The 23,147-nt window shown below is 38.5% G+C and overlaps 1 protein-coding gene across 9 annotated transcripts in view; it reads left to right on the top strand.

Moving 5' to 3' along the window:
- Nucleotides 1–23,147, top strand: part of ZNF385B (zinc finger protein 385B) — a 369,586-nt gene that overhangs the window by 326,430 nt on the left and 20,009 nt on the right. For all 9 annotated transcript variants that reach the window (XM_041721854.1, XM_041721855.1, XM_041721856.1 and 6 more), the window contains one exon: nt 14,898–15,060. In XM_041721854.1, coding sequence (XP_041577788.1) covers nt 14,898–15,060 — 163 coding nt within the window. The remainder of the gene's footprint in view (nt 1–14,897; nt 15,061–23,147) is intronic.

Genomic DNA, 23,147 nt, shown 5'->3' with positions numbered 1-23,147 from the left:
AAATGCCCTTTATGCATTTTTAAACTAAAATACCAACAATCTTTTTATGATTTAATTTATACACTTTACACAGATGGTCATAGAAGGGGGTATTCATTAACATCTGTAAATGCTGAGAAAATGATGAGTATCTATATTTGTAAAATGCCAGAATAGAATTACTGAGTTTGCAGATGTAGATAAAAAATACAAAATTTGAATATCTGAAAGACATTCTCTTCAAGCTAGTTTTCTAAAGATCTAAATATTAGGTAATTGTCTTTTGCATAAATTTCCATTTTTATAGGTGCAATAAATTCTTATTAATTTGGACTACATTAATTAGGAATTTGTGATCATTCAGGTATAGGCTGAATTGTACTTTTGTTTGGTCCAAATTCTTTCTTCAAAGATAATGCAAATGAGTGTTGCAAAGAAGATTGAAGCATAGAGATTTAGAATACAGATGGAACCGATTTTTTTCAGGCTTAAACATTTTATGGGCACTCATTAAAATATAAGGAATGATATCATCTAAAATAATTCTTATATATTTTAACAAGTCACCTAAGAATCTCTGGTACCTAATAGTTATCAACTAACCGTATTTCTTCCAAAATGTTAAAAATGTTCTACCTTTTTAACTTTTTCTTTTTACCATTTCATTATACCCTTAACTCAAATTAGTCTACATTATTGAGGTTTTTCTGAAATTAAACCACTTCATAATATCTAATACTATTCTCTTTTTTAAAGTAAATGAATGTATTGTATTTGTGACTTGATTAACATTTCTCTGAAAGTTGTTTTTTTGTTTTTTTGTTTTTTTTTTTTAAAAAGAGAGTGAGTTTGTGGTTGGGGAGGAGGATGTGGTGGGGCAGAGGGAGACAATCCCAAGCAGACTCTGGGCTGAGCATAAGCCCGAGGCAGGGCTCGATCTCACAACCCTGAGATCATGACCTGAGCTGAAATCAAGAGTCAGACACACCTAAGCCACTGAACCACTCAGGCACCTCTCTCTGAAAGTCTTCTGAGTTGAGTGTCTTAACTTAGATATTATCTCCATTTTATGTTTCAGGCCATAGACACATTGCTTTGAGGGATGTTTAGCCAATTTAGTTATCTGCACTGACCAAATTCACTGAATTATCAATAAATCACGGATTCTGTGTTCTGACCTAGTGTTATCTTGTTATCTTGATAGACAAATGAGAAAACCACAGTGTTTAAGAATCATTTTACCAATAACCTAGTGATTGGGCTGTTAGGAGTTTGCTCATTCCACATTGAGACTGATCAAGCAGTCACACCCCCAAAATCATACCAACTGGTGACCCCTTCCTCAATCCACTGCTTTGAATCGTAGGCGGAAGTCGGTCAGCAATCTGGAGGAAGCACGAGGTACTCAGATTATTACGGCCCCTCTTGACACCAAAATCTTCACCCTGTTAGTCACCTAGAATTCTTAACATTCAGGCTTCTAACCAGTTACACACATTTCTAGTCTACTCTGACCACTTGCCCCTTTGTTCCTAAGGCTGCAGCCACAACGGCTAGAAGCCCCTCCCACTTTGGGCTAGTCCATTCTCCTCTTTCAGGTGTCACCTAAATGTCTCCTCCTTACAGAAGCTTTTCTCAGCTCCCTGATCTAAGCTAGACTCATTCCCAGTAATAATTTTATAACACCCACTATTTTTTCTTTATGAAATGTATCACAATTGGTAAAGAGATCTTCATTTATGTGACCATTTGTTTAAATATCTGTTTCTAGCACATACACACACACTCTGGTTGGATCTAAAGGACAGGGAGCGTGCTTTGTGTATTGCTGTCTCCTTGGTGCCTGGCAGGAAGTGTGTATAGATATTTCTTGAATTAATAAGTGGTACTAAAGGGGATTTTTTTTTTAATCTATAATTTATGACATCCTAGGGTTGGTTGAGAATTATTGAATCCATTCTCTACAATGAAAACTTTACCTTCAATGACCTTTAAGGGCACATCCCCAGACCTATTTTCACCTCTAGATTATCCTAAGGAAATGAAGGTCATCTTTTCCAGAATGACTAAGGGAGAGTCTATTCTGTTTTGTTTTGGATCTTCTCCTGTGAAGGCCCTTTTGATTCTGGGTTTGGGGCTTGCTTCAATGATGTACTGATTAAGACTCTAATCTTTTAATCCTGGGTTTGAATCCAGGGTCTGTCATTCCTGGCAGTGTAATACTGGACAGTTACTGACTTTTCAGAGTCTCTTGGGCTAACAATACTTGCTTCACATGGTTTTATGAGGATTAAATGAGATCCTGTCCATAAAGTACTTAGCACAGTGTCTGGTACACAGCAAATAATAAATGTTAACTATTTGTCACTATCCTGGGGCGCCTGGGTGGCTCAGTCAGCTAAGTATCTGCTTGGGCTCAGGTCATGGTCTCAGGGTCCCATGCCATGTTGGGCTCCCTGCTCAGCAGGAGCCTGCTTCTCCCTCTGCTCCTCCCCCGCTCATGTTCTCTCTCTCCCTCTCAAATAAATAAATAAAAATTTTAAAGAAAAAACTATTTGTCACTATTTTTATTATTGAATTCAGAGTGATTTTTGTAACCTGACATTGTGTTCGGGTATTCAGGCTGCTGTGTTCCGTCTATGGCTCTGCATTCCTCACTTCTTTGAAGTGATGGGTGAGGCACTATGATTTCCTTGGGGCAGTAGCTATAAATAGATCCTTTATTTCACACTAACATGGCTACTACTTTTCTGTGCACATTATATCAAATATTCGTCTAGGACATAAAGACCTCATGCCATATTTTGCAGTTATTTTATGAGATTATTTTGAAATCATAGAAAAATATTTTAACATTTAAGATGTTACTGTACTTCAGTAAGACTATAGTTTGTCTTTGTTTTTTTTTTATAGTTTGTCTTTGATAGTTGTGTGTATGTATGTATTTTTTTTCTTTGTTCCTTTCTTTATCTTTACTTTTTACTTCCCTTGACTTCTGTGTTTTACTACTTTCTTGTATATCCAGCTTTTCTGGTGGCTTTTCTGTACCTGGTACAGACTTCTCTCCCTCGTCTTATCTATTAAATAGAACTGTTTTACAAAATTCTCTCCTCAGGTAGGTTTTTCTCACCTCTCTACTTAATTCCTCAGGAATCTCATCCATTCCCAGAGAGTTGCATTATCATCTTACCAAGTGGTTCTCAGATGTGTGTCTCTAGCCCCAGCCCCTCTGCTCAGGGGGTTGAGCATTTGCATTTTCATTTGCATTTCTTTGTTGGACCTCGGCCCTGCACCCATTAGCAGCCTAAATAGAAGATGCCCCAACTGAGTTTTCATTTTCCTCCACACAGTTCCTCATGCACTATATGCACTACAACTGCATTTTTTTTGTTAATCATTTCACCATTTTCCCAGTCATTTAGGCCTGAAACTTTTAGAGTGAAATTACTTTTCTTCAATCCTTACTTTAATATTTTGCCAAGTAATAAAGATTCTTTCTCCATTCATTCATTCATTCATTCATTCATCTGTCCATGAAATAAGTATCTATGAAATGCCCAGAATGTCTCAGGCAGCGTGTTAAGTACAAGAGATACAATGAAAAGCAAAAGTCTTAGAAGTACAAGCCTAATTAATGAAGGTTATTGTCTGATGGGGGGAGACATTCTTTAATCAAATTATAAAAATTCATAATTTACTTTTAGTTGTGAGATATGCTATGAAGAAAGGAATTTAAAGAGTTAAGATGTGGCCTGGTCTGAGGGATCATGGAAGGCTTCCTAAGGAAGAAATATTTGAGCTGGGTTCTGAGGATGAATAGGAATTAATTAGGAAGAGAGAAAAGGGATAGTGTTTTAGGCATGTACAAAAGGATGGTACCATAATTATATTTCAGTTCCTCAGGAAATAAGAGAGAGCTACTACCAAATGAAACTAGAGGTAGAGGTACAAGTAGGCCATGCAGGTCTTGCATATGATTATTTTAGACTTTAAACCACTAATAGTGAAAAGGTGTTGAGGATCTTAAGCAGAGGAATGACATGATCAGATTTGCATTTTGAAAATATCACTCTGGCTGCCTGCCATGTGGAGAACAGACTGCAAGGGAGCAAGAGGGGCCTTTGAGTGAATCACTTGTCTGGTATCACAGGAGTTTGGTTTTGAACTTATGTTTGAAGTGCTTTGAGTTATCCAAAAGGATAGGCTAGGTCTGGAGCTCAGAAGAGATGTAGACTGGAGAGATAGAAACCAGGAAATTATTAGTGTAGAGGCAGATAGGGAATAAGACTGATCTCTTGATTGGAAGGTTTTGGTAAGAAGACAAGGCCAACAACTGAATTTTGGAATATATCAACACTCAGTGACTGGACGGGAGGGGGGGGGGTGGTTCAAGGGGTTGCAGGACAAGCCTGCAAATGCTTGTGAAAGGAAGGTAGGGGAACAGCGACCTAAGAAAGAGCCTGGGAAAGAATGCCTTCCAAAGAAGCGGCAAGAGGTCAGCAGGGTCAGGTGCACCCTATTGCTCAAGCAAGATGAGGAATGAAAAATGTTCTTGGTTTTAGCCTGTAGGGCATCAGTGTCTGGGTGATATCTGTTTCAGGGAATTAAGATGAACCAGATTCAAGTAGAGAAAATGAAGATGTGCATACAATTTAAATTACTCTGTGAAAGGGAGCAGCGTGATAGGGTGAAAAGTTAGCAGTGAATGTGAGTTGAAAGATGATTCATTTTGGGTTGGGGAGATTAGAGCTTGGGGAGATTAGATCATAAGGATTTATTTGGGAGAGAAGGATTGAATATAAATGTAAAACAAAAAAACAAAAAAACACACATGATAGGCTTAGGGAAGGGAAAAAGGAACAGCGTCTTTGAGTTGAGAGACTTGCCTTAATAGGAGGAATAGCTCCTATTTCTATAAAAAGCTCTGGCTTTTGGTTTATACTGCCCCTGAAATTTGAAATCTATGTATTGAACACCATTACTCCCTGTCTTGCTGCAGTAAGAACTTCCTAGGTCTTACTCTCCTGTCTTTCCTTTCCTTATAATAGGTCTTTGTTGCTATCAGGCTGCTGAACATAAGCCTTCAGTGGCTTCTCATTACCCCTTACCCCTTATTTGTTATGCTATTTGTTAACTACCTTCCCAGTACTTCATATTTCAGGCCTAAATAATAGGGCACTTCCCTTCCTAACCTGCTCTTCCACTCCTACTCTACCCCAGCCCACATTTCAAACTGATTATTCACATTTCCCAGAGACATAAATTGTTTTTTCCAGATATATTTTCTTGTCATGGTGTTATTGGGAGCGTGATCTGTTGCCTTCAAATCCCTTTCCATTATTGAAGGCCCATCTCAAGGCCCTTTCTTTTCTATAATTTTCATACTGTTTTATTAACCTTGGGGCAGGACTGCTAATTTTGTTACCCGATTACCAGTAACATATTTAGGAAAACATACAACTATAGTATATCCATAATCACTAATTAGGGTATGGAAACTAATTAAGAGAATCCTGTATCTCTAATTCAATTAAAGTACTTTAAAAAATACAGAATCATGTCTAGTTGTAAAAGAAGAAGAAGATTCATTTGAAGCATCTAATGCCTATTTTAGCATCATAGGTGATAGCACAACTTTGGAAACAACCTAAATAACCATCAAGAAGATGCTGTTGAAATAAATTATGGTTCATTCATATATTGGAATAAATATCCCCAACCACTTAAAAAGTTAGGAAACTTGTTAATCATTAAAAAATCTCTAACATTGATTGCTAAGAAGAAAAAGCAAAATACAGAACAGCAAATGGAAGAATTCAAAATATTAACATACGTATATATTTGCTTGACAGGCATGTAAATTATCTGGGGCAGGACACACAGAAAGTGACAACTAGTTGCTGAGTCTAAGAGGTAGACTTTTCACTGCATATGCTTTTTAATACACTTTTGAAGTATGTTGGTCGTATCACCTACACAAAAAATAAACACAATTTAAATTTTAAAGTAACAAAAGTAATGGTTAGCTGATCGGTCACAAACTTCTATAGAAATCATGGTTGATTCAAGTTCAAAGATTACAAATCTGCCCAATAATAAAACTATTAGTTAAGAAAGTCATTCTTTTGAAGCATTTCTGATCCTTCAGTGGGATTTAATTTTGAACCCTATTTATCTCTTGCCTGAATGATTGTAACACCCTCCTTTTAAACTTTGCCTCAACCTCCGCCCCCTCACCATATACACACAGCTTGTACTCCACACAATAACCAGAGTTACCATTTTATAAACAGAAGTCAGACAAGGTTACTTGTTTGCCCAAACCACTGCAGAGATTCCCCAGCTCCTCAGATTAAAGTCAAAATCCTTACAATGGCCATTTGCTGTTTCCTGGACCTGAGATGCTTTTCCACCATCCATCTACCTGGCTAACTCCCTCACTTCATTTGGGTCTCTCTGAAAATGTCCCCTCAATACAAAGACTTATCTCGACACCTAAAACGGTACCCCATCCCATCAGAGTCTATCCTTCTTACCTTTCTTGACCTTTTATAGCATGACCTAACATACTCATAAATGTATCCTTTATTACTTAATTTAATCACCTAAATATATATACATATATGTAAATTTTTATTTTAGTATCTCCCATGCTAGAATGTAAGTTTTACTAGACCTGCATCTCACAGCACTTAGAATGATGCCTCAAACATAACAGGTTTTTGATGTGCATTTGTTGAATAAAAGAACGAATGGGCTCTCAGCTTTAAATTCATGCTTTTAGAAGATTTTCCCTACTCTGTCCCATATATATTATATTCAATTCAAAAACTTTTTATTGAGTCTGTACCATATAATAGACACTTTAGAAGACTCCAAGATGAGTAAGTCAGAGTTTACATTAATGATTATCATATATTATATGAACAACCTTTATTGTGACTGTTATTGGTGAATAGAACTTCTAGAGAATATCACACAGAATCAGAAATGAGAGGTCCACTTGGCTGATTATAGTGAAATATTTTGTATTTATGGGTAAATCAAAGCTAAAGGCGGTTTTATTTTAGTTTTGCCTCCAGGAGACCAGTATCACATATGTGAGAAGTTTGACCAGATTAATCTGGAATGAAAATTTCTCATTTAATCTGGTATTTTTAGAGTAGAGACAACCTTAATATGACTCAGATTGGCTAAGTGACCACTAAATATGTACAGTTTCATTATTTTTTCTTAGTTTTATCTGTATGTTTTGAAAGGATATGGTATTAATCTTTACATTTGCATATTCACTTAATTTTGAATTATAAAATATCTGCTTGGTATTAAAAATTGGTGTAGGGCTCTGTGGTATGAGTTTTACAACAAACCATTCTGTAAAAGAGATTTTCTAATGAGTAATGATAAATAAATAACATATGAAACATATATGAAATACTACTAAAGCCATTCTTCAGCCAATTTTCTAGTCATTGCACTTATAAAGTTACTCTGCCACTTTTGTCTACTTTAGAGATATTATATATCAAATATAAGGAGACATAAAGCAAATTCTAATTTTAGATTTATTTTCTATCATTTATGTAAATTTCTTTAATATGGAAATGGAAGTAAATGTAATACCTTCTAGACTGATTAAAAATTAATGTGTGGAAGCCTGGGAGCCTAATTTAAAAGACCATCAGAAGACTTGAATTAGTTAGCTGGAGAGTCACAGCTTTAATGCGTAGATTTGAATTATATTGCATTACTTATCATTGAGTACCAAAAATCGCTCTTATAAAGCACATAATGGCAATCCATTTCCCCACTGAAAGAGAGCAGCACTCACACATGTTAGATACTTAGGATGTAACTGGGAAATCACTATAAACTCTGAGATACCCTTCTTTATATTTCAAGGTAGCTGAGAATTATTAACTGGAATTTCCTGGTTTAATATAAAACGTGAAAATAATTAGGGAGAGGCAGACAATTTCCACTTGGAATACTTTGGGGAAAATCATACAATAAATGACTTAAGAATATTAAGTAATTATTACTAAATCCTTAATGTTTAGTAGTATATTATATAAAAATAAAAGATGGTATCCATGTGTTTCATAAAAATTCTAAGATTTAAAAGTTCTTAACGCATTAGGTCCCCATATGCATAATTCTTTGAGTATTCTTATAAATCATAAGCGTTCTCATTATTTCATATTCAAGATTATGTTAGTGTACAGAACACTAATTTTCCCATGTTCAGCATAATAACTTAGATAATCTGGTTTCTAAATGAATTCTGTGTGGAGTTCATGATTTGCTCCCCTCATGGTTTGAGAGAGAAGTTAAGGGCATATTTTGCCAGGGTTTATTTACACTTCATCTTGCTTCAGCTGAACTCCAGAGCAAATACTAGGAGTTTACACATACATTTATCATTAAATTGACTCAGATATTGACCCCCAGCTCAGAAGACCAAGTAAATATACCTTTCAAAATTGTAATGTAATATGAAATGGAGAAGTAAGCAGTCTTATTTTCTTAGGCTAAGCATTTCAGATACTTGTTGTGGAATTCCTAACTAAATTCTGATGATATTAAAGAAATTGTGGCATTAAATAAGCCTCATTTTCTTATCCATTATTTATGTTGAAAAAATTCTCATAAACCCCCTTCCCTGAAGTTGATGGGGGAAAAATCTTTTTCAAAATATAATCTCTCTAATTTGCAATACTCATGAATAGCATTTGGAAATTAATATTCTGGGACAAACTTTACCTTGACACATATATGGTTGAGTTGTTTTTAAACTATGGCCTAATTTGAAAAAAGAGAGAGGACAGATGGAGAGAACAAAATTCAATGAAATGAAATGATTTGGTTTTATCTGAAAGAAGTTTGAGGCTCAGATCACAGTTGACATAGTGAAGCTCATATAACTATCTCTTTAATGGCCTGTTGTACTTAATCCTAAATGGGAAACACAGGGTATAATTGGATATTGAAGGAAAGAATCTTAGATTGCTGGGAATCATCTAAAATTAATAATCCATCTTCACCTAATTGAAATATAAAACACTGGGAAAATGATGCAAAATTTTGTTCACTTGGAACTCTACAAGAAACAAATTTTTTTAAAACACTTTTTCTTTTAAAAAAAGTCACTTTTTGCTGTATTCTAGATGATTTTAAACTCAAACTGTAGTGTTTTCGTAATTCATTATATAAATTCTGTCATAGTTGTTAGGTCCATTTATAGCTTCTCCATGTTTTAATGTATAAAGTAATTACACCAGTGAATCATGCACGAGAAACACTAGCATCAAGACTTGTAGCTGGCTGCATTTGAAAAATTAACTTGAAAACTTGAAGCCCACTTTAAAGATCTTAGTTAGCATTTTAAGAAATGAGTTAATCTGCCTACATGGGGAGATTTTGATAATGTGAACAAGTATATATGTGATGCTCATGTATTCAAGTAGGGCATTTTAAAGCAGCAGCAGCCAAGAACTTCATTTTTGTCTAATGATATTTGATAGAATTTAAATTAGGCCCCGAAAGAGTTAGCAGTCTAGAATGCACACCATTTCTTTCTAGAGAGCCACGTTTCTAGAGAGTCAGTAATATAGAAATATTTGGACTTGATGGGTTTTCCTACATAGGTACCGTAAAGCCATTAAATGTGAAATGCTGTGGCCAGAATCCTGGTCTTGCAGGCATCCAGGAGACACCACTCGCTCCCTCCTGGAGTTATGCAATGTGACGACTCTCAACAGGCTTTTTAGCAACCTGCAGTGTTTCACTTAGCTATAGACTAGAAATCAGCAAAAGCATTATGTCCTTCCAAGCTAAAAATCCCATATTGATCATAATTTTGGGTAGACTTTGTTTTCAAAGGATCCTAATGGATTGAGGATTGAATGAAATGCACATCGAAGCCAGTAGCACGTCATTACTGATATTGTAGGCCTTAAAATCACAAATATCAGTGGAAAGACTTACCAGCCATCTCTGGATTGAGTCGGCCTTGTTCTTGGGTGCATCTTATGTTTCATACGTAGTAGCTTGTCTCTGAGAGTGTGTGACTTTGTCAACGCAGCAAGTACATGCAAGAAGCCTTTTGATAGTTAATTATAGTCTATGTTAAAGCAAAAATTCAAATAATTATTTAGCTAATACTCAGTAATCTTTAGTTTGTTTCCTAATATGTTTAACTATGGTATTTAAAGTGCCATTCTCTTTATCTCAATTACTACAGCTTTAATATAAATAATTTAGTTGTTGTTTTAATATAGGATTATAGTTTGGGGCAGAGGATAAAATCTGTGATGCAAAAGCCACATCTTACTTTATACCCATTTTCTCTATAAGATGCCTACAAAAAGAATATTTGTTTTTTTAATCGTAGAACACCATTATTATACATTTCCCGTTTTACAGGGGATAATAATTTTCAGGGCAGCACAATGCAGCAGCCTTTCCCTGTTGTTCCTTTCACATGTCTGTGTTCTAGTGGTGCTGAAAAGTGGACGTGCCCAGGGAACACTGCATAGTTGACAGGACTTCACAACCCTCCACATGCTGTTCCCTTAGTCTGAAATACCTCCCCCTCCTCCCTCCTGCCACTTTAGAACACCACCCCCCACAGCAGGCCCCACCTGCTGCGATGCTTCTTTTTCATGAAGCTTCATGATGCCTCCAGTCTAAAGAGATCTGCCTCTCCCAACTTCTATACTTCTTTGTTGCTTTTTACAATTCCACTCTGGGCTTTGAGTTGCAGTTATTTGCGTGCATGTCTTTTCCTTCAACCACTCTTGTGAGTAGGGTCCTTTGTTATTAATCTTTCTCCATGTCTAGCACATGGCAAGCACTAACTAATTTTTTATGCAATAATAATAATGTTTTCTCCTTGTTGGAGTAACCTCTTTTTATGGAAGTTCATTTGGCATCTTTTTAATTTAGCATATAGAGTTTTTCTGCAAATTAACTGACCTCTGCTATTTCCCATGTAACATTGCTTAACATCCTGAAATCTCAGGTCTCAGAAAAATAGGCACCTATAGTTTTAATGATGCACTTTATTTAATGAAGGGAAGAGTTCTAATTACTTTTGAAAATGCAACAAGGTGAGTTCTACAGGTAAATAAATCATTAAGGAATTTCTCTAGTAACATAGCTTTTCCCCAGGCACTTTGTAAGTTTCTGTTTGGAGTGTGTGGGTTTTTTTGTTTTTTTTTGTTTGTTTGTTTTTTTCCTGTAAAAGGTGAACACAGTTTACCATCATGTTTCAAGATCCCAGGCAGGTCTTTGAAGTCCAAGTTAGAAATAAGGTGGGGCACCTGGGTGGCTCAGTCAGTTAAGTACCTGCTTTTGGCTCAGGTCATGATCCTGGGGTCCTGGGGAGGAGCCCGCATCGGGGTCCCTGCACAGTGGGGAGCCTGTTACTCCCTCTGCCTCTGCCTGCCACTCTCCCTGCTCTCTGGCTCTCTCTCTCTCTCTGTCAAATAAATAAATAAAATATTAAAAAACAAATTAGAAGTAAGGTGAAACCCAGAAATAGGGGGCACCTGGGTGGCTCAGGGGTTGAGCGTCTGCCTTCAGCTCAGGTGGTGACCCCGGGGTCCTGGGATCGAGTCCCACATCCAGCTCCCCGCAGGGAGCCTGCTTCTCCCTCGGCCTGTGTCTCTGCCTCTCTCTGTGTGTCTCTCATGAATAAGTAAATAAAGTCTTTTAAAAGAGAAAAACCAGAAATGCGAGCACAGGTGAATTTCAGAGCAGTTTTTATTTTTAAAGCAATCCATCATCTCCTTGTTTATCTTTTTGTTTGGACCGGTGGGGTCCTGAGAGATGGAGAGGATCTGGGAAAGCAAAAGGCTTTAGTGACAAAACTGGAGGTGAACAGAAGAGGAGGTCCCAGGATGTGGCGTCCTGTCGCAGCTCCTCCTCTGCCGGTAGGTAGTCTGGTTGCTGCTGGGGTGACCCGTGAGAGGAGAACCTGGACCCCGAGGAATTCTTGTGCTGCAGGTCAGTGTGGCGCTGAGCAGCTCTGCTCCGCCAGTTCCCGGCCAGGGGCGTCTTGGATCGCGGCGGTCAGGGGCACCGCGGCCGGCCAGGGGGGCAGCGAGGGGGCCGTGGAGCCAGCCAGGCAGGGTCTGCCCCTTAGTCGCTGAGGGGAAAGCAGTCAGCCGGGCAGGCGGGTCCCTCAAGTGGCACAAGAGCCACCGCTGGTTGGGCTTGGTTGCGTCCTCGTTCCCGGGTGTGCTGGCTCTTGGCCCTGCTGCTTTCCCTCCCCGACCCAGAAGAGCCCTGGATGATGCAGTCGGGTTAATGTGGCGCTAACAGTGTCCCGGTTTCGCTTGAAGACCTGCCCAGGGCTTAGGAGCTGTTGACACGGCCCAGATGCAGTCGTGAGGCTAGCAAAGCGCTGCCGCCCAGAATGGCACACAGCGGGGCTGCCCCCGGCCGGCCGCCACCACCCCTCCCGGTGACAGCCCCAGGACCCCCGATCGCGGCGACCGCGGGGTCTCTAGCTTGGCCCCCAGCCAGGTGTCGCTGCTGGAGCTGGACCTCAGTGCCAACTGAGGCTGTGAACTTTGTGCCCTGATGCCAGGAACCTGCAACGAGGAAACGGCACTGCTTGCCTTGGGCAGGGAGGCTTAGCAGAGAACCCCGTGCAGGCCACACTGGCCCTTCAGCAAACTTGGGAGGCTGAGTCCGTGGGCCGCCCGATGCCGCTTCGGGATTGTTCCCGCCTCCCAGGCAGCCTGCCCTGCTCCTCGGGGAGGACGGGCCCACCGTTGTGCGGGGCATGCTCTCCCCAGTGAAGGAGGGTTGCACTCCTCACGGGAACTTCCTCACGGGAACTTCCGTGAGGACATGACTGTCACCAAGTCATTAGAAGCAGGAGCCTTCTCTGCGTGCGACTCTCTCCTTTGATTAAAATTGTGCTGTAGGGACCCCTGGGTGGCGCAGGGTTTGGCGCCTGCCTTTAGCCCAGGGCGCGATCCTGGAGACCCGGGATCGAATCCCACGTCGGGCTCCCGGTGCATGGAGCCTGCTTCTCCCTCTGCCTGTGTCTCTGCCTCTCTCTCTCTGTGTGACTATCATAAAAAAAAAATTGTGCTGTAGCCCAGCGCGAGGCCCTGTGCGAGCCCTCGAGCTCGGCGAAATGGCCTCTGCACCCACCTGGGTGACTTTCGGGGTGCCACTTGGCTCCCCTGTGTCTCATTCCCCGCCTGCAAAATGCTGATTAATAATGGTACCTACCTCTCAGAGTATTATGCGGGCGAAATGGGCTAATACACACAATCCATTTAGAACTGAGCTTGGCAGAGGCTCCATAACATTAGTCATTATCATTTCTTCATGTGATCAGTTTTTAAATTCTTCTTTGTATATTTTCTTAATTTGTATCCAACCATCTATATTAGCTGGATTTAAGCGTTCCCGGTTCGTAATAAATAAAGAACTTATGTTCCACTTTTCTCCTCCCTTGGGATCGTTATTTTTTTCCAAATGGACAGAGAACAAGATGAGAAGTCCTTGAGCAAACCACCTAAGAGCAATTATAAACCGGTGATGATCTAAAATGACATTCATGAGAAGATACTCAGGAAGTTCGGTACCGTATCCAGTCCACATAAGGCTATTGACCTTGGGCGATCAGTGTTTGATGCTAAGAAAAAATCACTAACGTATCTTGAGTTGAAATATAGAATTGAAAATTGGCTTGTTCTGTCCATCGTCACTTCCGCCCACCTACTTACACATGTGCGCGGCACACACACACCCCACCTGCATCCGGCTTGCTGGGGAAAATGAATGAAAACATTAATATACTCATCTTCAAATATATACAGTTATATAAGGAAAACTGACATTAACGTTATTATTTTAGAAATTCTGTAACGAAAACTCACAAGTTTATTATCCATTTCACCTTTATAACTAAGCTAATATACCATATAACAAATGTTTTAATTTGGGTTTTTTTTGTTGTTTTGTTTTCACCAACTGCATGTTTTTACTTTCAGGGTCTATTCAAAATGAAATTGAAGTGAATATATTTAGATGCTTTTGTTAATCTGTGTATTAGTGTAGGTGCCCAAAATATACAATCTTTATTGTATAGGCAGAGAGAAATTTTCCAAATGCTAATAAATTGATTAAATGTTTCCTTGTTTTGCTGTAATTTGTTTTTGTCTTTTAAAGATTTTTAGTAGTCACTCGTCTTGATCTCTTTTCTTCTTTTTGATCGAGTATTAAAGTCACAGTTCCACCTATGCTTTGTGTATAAGTGAACGCAACACTAACTGTTTTGACTTCAGAATCACATCTGAGATTAGAAACAAGGACTGTCTCTCCTTTGTGGCTTAAATTATCTGTTCTCGGAACTGGAATTTTCAAAATGATGCATCAAGCACATGTAGATGACTGTAAAATGTAGCTCCATTTCCACTCACCAGTAGGTTGCTTTGTCCTATCAGTAGCTCTCAAGGCAGAGCCAGAAGAAAGTAGATGCAGAGCAAACAGGTTTTTAGCTGAAAGGAACCAAAACGGAATGTTTGTGGAAGGACACTCAAAGCATCTTGCTGCCAGCTGATGTTTGAAAAGTAACCCCAATGGGCAGTGGTGGGAGGGCACTGCTGATGACAAAACTCACCTTCCTCGTGATTGTGCCCTGGCCCTATTGTCCACTCACAATGATGTCTGTTTTTTAAAGACACAGGTCCTCTGTGCTGTAGAGAAGGTTTCAATACGCAAACCCTCCTTAGCACCTGGTCTACCACTTCATTAAATGCCAAAAGCATAGTTGAGTGCCGAGTTGTAACTGTCCGTGGTGCCTAGGATTGAATGTATATTTTCCTGCATGATCATCCATTGTGGTGTTTGTAAGTAGCAAAAAAATGAGCCTGATTTGTTCTCCTTTGTAGAGCCAGGCCGAGGCCCACTACAAAGGAAGTAAACATGCCAAGAAGGTCAAAGCACTAGAGGCAACGAAAAATAAACCCAAAATGGTTTCTTCCAAGGACAGCGCAAAGGCTAATCCCAGCTGCTCCATCACTCCAATCACAGGCAACAGCTCTGACAAATCAGGTCAATGACACTTTTTGTTCTTTACATTCTTTGTGTTTCTCTGGGTCCCCTGCCCCAACCCCATCCTCCCTCCCCTCAGCTGTTGCATGTTACTCTCCATGGTTTGTTCTTAAATATTAATATGTTTCCTTCACAGGAAAGGTTATGTGTTTGCACGGAACCTAAGCATTTGATGTTACCATTCCATGTTAAATATATACATTTAAGTATATATATATGTGTGTGTGTGTGTAAATATATATATTATATGTATATATGCATGAAAGTAAGTAGAGGCTACTTGGTGGCAATGTGTTTAGACAAAAAATCAAGAAATGGATCTAAAACACTGAGTTTATTACCTTTTTATTCATTTTATGTTTGGTTTTTGCTATAGACTTTTTCAGTACAGGAATGATTAAAGTTGTTTATTAATAGACATTTTTATATTCTTTTATCACAGTAAACAGGAGGGGAGGAGCAAAAAGGTGAAGTTTTCTGAGAGTGGCATTATTAAATGAATCTGGAAATGTGTTCAGTAATAAAAGATTTTGATTTTTGAAGATCTATGTAGAGTTCCCCTCAGAGTTACAAATGAATTTTAGGGAAGCTATTTAAACAGTTATGAATTGACTAGCAGAACAACTTTACGTAATTGGAAATGGCCTACCAGAGGAAATGCCTCTTAAGAAGAGTCTGTATTTCATAGTCCAATGAATCTGCAGTTTTTCTGAGTAGGTTCAAACTGAATGATTCAGAAAGAAGAGAAAAAATTCATTTTTCTAGCATGTATACCATGAAATTGGATGTTTGAAAGGTTTTCACACACTCACAAGTGCCCCCTCGGGGCCCAACATGGATAAGTAATCCTGTTCCAGTGACTAACTGAAGAACAGTGTCTATGAAAGGAGACTAAGAGAATGTATCCCTTTCTCAATGTTTGGCTCTCTCTTCAGGAACCTCTCTGTTGTCGGAAGCACATGCAATCTCACACACACACACACACACACACACACACACACACTTCTATTCTCTTCTGCTCGTCAAATCATTGTAGAATTTTAGGAGAGCCTAAGAATGCCTTCTTGTGGCTGCTTAGGGCTTTGGAGAAGAGCAAATCTACTGCTATCAGGGGAAGTTTCAGAAAGCTTGGTAAGACAAAAAGACTATTTAGGAAGGGACGATTATTGGTTAGGTCCCAGGAATGCTGGTTCCAAAAGCTCTGGAGCCTAGGAGTGAGTTTAACCCAAATCTGATAATAAAAACTTTTGTTCTTTGTGTGATAAAATCACTAAATCGTGTTATCTGATGAACAGATGATTGATACTAGATTATTACATCACACTTCTCTTAAAGAACAAAGTCTTTTTGTATATATTATCTAATTAATCCTTGATGCAGTCCTATCAGATATTAGAGTTTACAAAAAAGCAGACCGAGCTAGGGTCCATAGTTTAGCAGTCATCGACTGGAGGTTACCCAGTGTTTGGAAGAACTGGATCTATCATCTCCTGACTGCCTGACTGGTTTCATTTTCTACAGGATATTGTTGCCTCTCTGAAACAATACCCTGGCAAAGTTCTTACTACCTGAATTACGCTCTTTAAGCATAGCAGAACTCATACACAAAATGATAAAACAATAGAGGTTAGTGTCACTCCCTCCTCTCAGCTTATTTTGTGTCTTGAGCTAATAGCACAGTTGGTAGGTATTGCAAATGTTTCAGCATTGCTGCTGTGTGTGCTCGGTGCTCCCCTTAGTTATACTATTATTTGGGAATTGGGTTTGTCTACGGATAGTAGTAAAAGTATTAAGCAGAAAAAAAAGTTGAAAATGGAAATTGGGAAGGATCAATGAAAGAAGAATCAATAAAAGTATAGAAGACAAAGAGAAGGGAAAATATGGAAGAAGGGGAAAGGGAGTACGAAGAAAACCAAAAAAAAAGTCAAAGACTAAGGGATAGACTCAGGGAAAGAACAATATAGAAAATAGAAAACCAGGGGCCTGGGTCACAATCACAGCATTTCTTATACCTACAAGGTACCCAATGAGCGTATGTTAGAGTTGTAATTCAAGGCATTTATTCCTACCATCAAATACTAGTGAGGTCTCAATGTAAGAGACTTCCTGAGCACTTGTGTTTGCCTAGTAAGCCGTAGGAGCACACCAAGGTCAAGTATAACAGTGGTATAAACAAAGAAAGAGAACTGAGATCTAGAATCACCCTAGGGGATGTGAATAGGGAGAGAGGAAAACCAATCTCAAGCACAGAATCTCTTCTTCAGTGGCCATGTGGTGGTCTCTAATCCTGCATCCTCTACTTATCCACCCCAAAGTACTTGGTCTAATACTATTGGTTTTACTCACTGTGTCACTGTCCAGACTTGGACTAGAAACAGTGGTAACCACCTGTATTTTGGGGTTACCTCAGTTTCCATGCTTCCTTATTCAAAATCTGTATAAATGATTTGGTAATTCATTTAGTTGATTCATTCAAATTATTTCTTCATTAGGACTGAGTTGGTTGAGTGGCTGCCTTCGGCTCAGATCATGATCTTAGGTTCCTGGGATTGAGCCCCACATCAGGCTCCCAGCTCAGCCGAGAGTCTGCTTCTCCCTTTCCTGCTACCCCTTCCTCAGCTCATGCTCTCTCCCTTTCTCTTTCAAATAAATAAATAAAATCTTAAAAATAAATTATTCATTTCCCCATGTTTTCTATAAATATTCATACTGATGAAATACTTTATTTGTTCTATCAGATCCATAACAAAGGCAATACCAAAATTGTTAAGGATGGCATTATTTAAAAATAAAGTGGGTTGTATTTGCTAAATAGATATATATTATTTTGTCACCTTCAAATGAGTATCAGCTTCTAAGCAAAAATTCCCACATATATGTAGTAGAGTTTTCAAGTTGGAAAATTAGAAATTTTGCCCAGATGGGAAATCTGATCTAAACAATGTGATATGTAACCTGTTACTAACTACCCATTTCTAAATCCTTAGAAAGCTCCCACATCTTTGTCAGAGTTATCAATTTTTTTGTCAACTGGTTTTTTATTCCATTTTAAATCCATGTTAGAGGGCTCCTAGGTGGCTCAGTTGGTTAAGCATCTGACTCTTGATCTCAGGTCTTGATCTCAAGGTCATGAGTTCAAGCCCAGCACGGGGGGCCCACTTAAAACAAACAAAAACAACAACAAAAATCCTGTCTTAGAAGAATAGAAGACACAAAAAAACAAGTAGAATGTAGGGAGGAAGAGGAAGGGGAAGGGAAGAGGAATAGTGACTGTGGCACTTAACTGACCAAATATTTTATTTCAGACAACACTATCTCTAAGGAGTCAGCCAAAAATTAGAGTAACAATGACAGTGAAAAATTATAGATGACGGCCAATTCTTATGAGACTGAAGTTGCCTAACATTGGTCTTTCTCTTATGAATGAAGAGTTCCTATCAAATGGACCTAAGCAGGATCTACATAATTCTTAGATATTTAAATCAAAAGTAAAGGCATTAGTTACTTGATGTCTCAGCTATCAGATTTCAAATATCCAGGTTCCCAACATCCATATGATTGACTAATTCAATTTCCATTCTCCTCTTTTAGCATCAATAACTTAGCAGGAGAGGGCAAATCTTGTCCAATAAGGGCAAATCTTGAGGGAGGGGAAATAGCCAGATGTTAAGGGAGGGAGCCTCTGGGAGAGCAGCATCTTGGAATTCACCAAATATCAGCCAAGCAAAAGTGTTCTTTCAGAGTATCTAACAAGGAGCATGGGACTCACAGATGCCCTCTATCTGTTCCTCAAGAAAGCAGATTATTCATTCTAAGAAGTGACCTAACAATCTTATGAGAGTTAGAAAAGCTTTATTACTTGCCATTTTGGCACTTGGGACAACCATTCTTTTAAATTTTATGATACATTTGGAGATATAATGCGGCTCACCTTGTGGCCGGATCTATGCAATCCAAAGAGATTTGTTATAATGGTGCTCTCAGATATAAACACTTCAGGGTATCATGGCAAACCTTCTTTTCTTTCTCTCAGGTCAGTAAACAAAATGAGTTTAAAGTATAATAGCTTGTATTTCATTTATTGTAAGAAGTTCTGACCACATTATTGAAAAAAACTAAATCTGTTTCATTAAAGTCAGTTAGAAATAGTTGTTCCATTCAGTCTTTAGAAGTTGGGGTAGAATTAGATGTAAAATCCAAAGAAATGGTTTCATAGTCTCCCAGGATCTATCCCAACTTTTAACGAATGCATCAATGGGAGTTCAAAACATGGTTGGAGGGAGGAGAAATGTGCTTTAGGAGAATTAGGGTCAAAACACAGCAAGCATTAAGCAGCTTCAGGAAGATGGCTAGAACATATTAGCCAAACACTCGACCCAAATTTCTCCCTGGAGTTCAAGTGTCATAATGCCATATGACAGTACACTTCCCTGTGATAATATGCCCTATACATCAAATTGAATGCTCTTTGTGACAGCATTTAACCCCTCATAGCAGGTCTGAAAAAACCTAGAGCCTTCAAAAAGCCTTATTTCCTGAAAATAATGAAATGTTTTTATAATCAACCTAATGATAAAATGTTGTGGTAGTCAACCTAATGGTCCATATGTCTAGTCTTTGGCACTGGATTTTTTTTAATTAATTAGAGATCAAATGGGGAAAATCCATTTCTAGTTTAAAATATATAAAGCTATTTAGAACTAAACAATCCTTAATCAGTTGCTGTCTAAACAGATGAAAGCAGATGGAATGATTCAAAATGCTATAGATATATTTGTAAATGCAGTTTAAGAGCAAAGATAATGAAACGAGCATGTTCTGCTTGAAATATAACAATAGGAACACATAAAATGTGTTCAATTTATAAACTCTAGTCACCTGTACATTTTTGTATGACCCTCTCCATTTCCCTGTGACTGCTAGGGGAGATTTGTATCCATCTTTCATTCATTCATGCAATAAACTTTGTATCTATTTATTTACTCAAGAAATATTTACTATCTATACTAAATGGTGTAGTATATATGTATATTTTGCCAGATACTAGAGGTGCAACAATAAACACAAAGATGTCTTTTGCGCTCAAAGAACTTCCAACCTATTGTGGTTTATTTAATGTATGGGATATTAAGGCTACAAAGAAAAATAATATATAGTTACCACCTTCAGGCTGCTCCCCAAAATATGGTAATGCTGAGGAACCTGAGTCTAGGAAACGTGAAATAGCTCATGTGAGGTGCTAGAGCATTTTGAATCATTCCATTGAAAATATTCCTACTGGGGTTAAGTGGATGGTTTTGTTTAGCCCATCCTCATGATCATACCAGGGGAACTGTGAGATGACGGTGTCAGAAAAGACAAAAGAAGGAGAGAGGATAGAGTACCTCAAAACAGCTCATTTGAGTTTTCAGCATGCTATGTTTTTGCATTGTGGCAATTCCTCGGGTATGAACCCAAAGTAGTTATCAGCCAGTAGATCAGTATGATTTACCTGGAGAGGCTGTAGTTCAGCTTTTTATGGTTACCCTATTGCTTTACAAAAGTGTATTTTCAATTTTGTCGAAGAATCTTTCTGCCAATGATACAAATGGAGAGACCCTCGCCTCGTCATTTTTATGGGTTCCCTTGTGTGTTTCATAGTTTTTATGTGTTGTTACAAATGGGGCCAAGTTTTCCAAATGACAACTTCTCATTTCCGCTGACTGCCACAGGACTCCATCGATTAGCCAGCAAGGTCTTCGTAACTGCCTCTTCCCCTCTTTCTGTCTCTAGCAACAGAACCTTGTGCTGTTGAGTTGAAGAAAATGATAGTTTTCTGCTTTGGCAGCATCTGTCATTTATAGACAAGTGCCATCGTAAATTTAGCATACATCTATCCAAATCCGGGAGGCCGAGATTTAGTGTCCCTCATAAAATAATAGATTAGCTATATTTATGACAAACATCCTAAGTCTGAAATTCTGGGGTACAATCGTGTAGAACATAAATTGAGTCCCATCTGTCTAAAGAGAACAGACCATTATACTAAGGCTCATATTTTCATGAAATGTACATATATCATTAAGACTTTCAAAGTCAATTTAAAAAATGAAACCGCCTCCATCCTTGCCTGTCCACCTTGAATCTGACAACAACATAGTGGCAGGCAAGGCCGAAGGTTCCTAAGTAGTTAAGTGTTTGTCACACTCTGGAAACTAACTTCCAAAACTCCTGAGCACTTTATCTTGCTTTGAAATAAGACTGAGCTCTTACTGTTAGTCTCCACTTCTGAGAGCTATTTCCTAGCACCACCCTAAGAAAGTGAACCAAAAGTTGAGACTCACTTATGATGTACTAAGGACCTACTAACTTATAATTGACTAGGGATATGTTATAAACCATTCCCCAAAGCAAAACCTTGGCTATCCCCTCATTTAGGCTTATATCACTATCAAAAACTTTATTCGCCTCTTTTTATTATACTTATTTACAACCATTCTGCATTGAAAAGAAATTGGAATATAAGAGGACTTTGTATGTATATCAAATAATTTTATAAATGCACAACCAAAAATTCCCCCTGAGACTTTAACCAAGGTTATTACATACATTTGATGACATTCCACTTATTTGCTTCAGGAAGAACTCTCTTACAATGAAATATTTTTTGAGATAGGTGGGCGATCAAATAGAATCAGTCAATAAATATTCGTAGATTCTGTGTTCAAAGCACTGGTACTAGGCACTCTGGGGGATTCTAGGCCCAATTCTGATGGTACCACACAAATTTAGCTTTACAGTATAAAACTTAAAGTGTTTTTCATAGAAACATCTATAAAATATTTTCCACTTCCCTGATTTCTTGCTCTGAGAATCAGGTTCGCTACAGTGGATACCGGGCATGGTATCACACACTTATAGTTTGGTGCTCTCTTTTTTATAGGCCAGTTCTATTCAGTAAAATACCCTGGGGTGATAAAAAAAAACAGTCTGTAATCTGTGTTGTCCAACTAACTAGCTATTCAGCACTTGAAATGTGGCTTATACTACTGAGGAACTGAGTATTTAATTTTATTTAATTTTACGTACTAACATGGCTAGTGACTTGGACAGCGCATCTGTAGACTGTGGTACTCTTTGCTCTTTTAACTAGCCAAGACTCCAGAGAAGGCATTAAATTCCCTGAGTCTCTATTTTCTCATCTGTAAATTGGGAATAATGCCCTCCCTGCATCATGATGGTGTTTTATGAATCGAGTGAAATGATTTTGCGAGTGCTTGGCAAAATGTAAAACATAACAAAAAGGCCCATTATTGATATTCTTACAGTTTTGGGTTTCTTTTCTTTTATGGAGCTGTCTCTTCTTGCTACTGTCCATGAAAGGTGACAGATGCCCCTTGTGGTGGCCAGCTATCATCATCTTCCATTATGTTGCACCTATTATAGTTTATTCTAGAAAACCAAATCCAAGCTTATTAGACTTGGATGCAAAAAGTAATTGTAAGAGCTGTGCTACTAATAATTAATGTGTCACTGAATGCTTGCCGTGTGCCCGATGCTAATATGCTAAATGTCTTATATATACTATCTTATTTAATGATAGAGTCCTCTGATGGATACTAGAGAGTGATATCTGGTTAGGGAAAATGACGGCTTTGTGTCAGAGAGAAAGTAGCTTCAAGCCCAGATTCTCGCCCAAATTCACTACCACGATATGCCACTTTGGATGAGGGTGCATGAACTTTAACCACACATGCTTTCTGAAAGTTATTTGAGACTTCTTTCACTAAGTGACACTACAAGATGTCTATCACTTCAGAAAGATGTGTTATTTCTATTCCCACCCTGTTCTACAACTAGTTTTATTTTTGAAAAATCAAGTTTTGAGTGTCTTTGAACATAAGAACATGATTTTTTGAGCGCCATTTACCTACCTTGCATACAAATGTAGTAAAAAGAGCACGAGCTTGAAATCAGAGAGATTCGCTCCACTTCTCACTGACCAGATAACCTTAATCAAATCCTGTTCACTGACCTGTTTGTCCGTCTGTTAGATGGGAGGGCTCATACCTACCTCCCGGAGCTGGCAGGATCGATGAACCAACGAT

The sequence above is a fragment of the Vulpes lagopus genome, chromosome 11 (genome assembly GCF_018345385.1).
Source record: "Vulpes lagopus strain Blue_001 chromosome 11, ASM1834538v1, whole genome shotgun sequence".
Taxonomy (NCBI): Eukaryota; Metazoa; Chordata; class Mammalia; order Carnivora; family Canidae; genus Vulpes; species Vulpes lagopus.
This window is presented reverse-complemented; position numbering and strand designations above follow the sequence as displayed.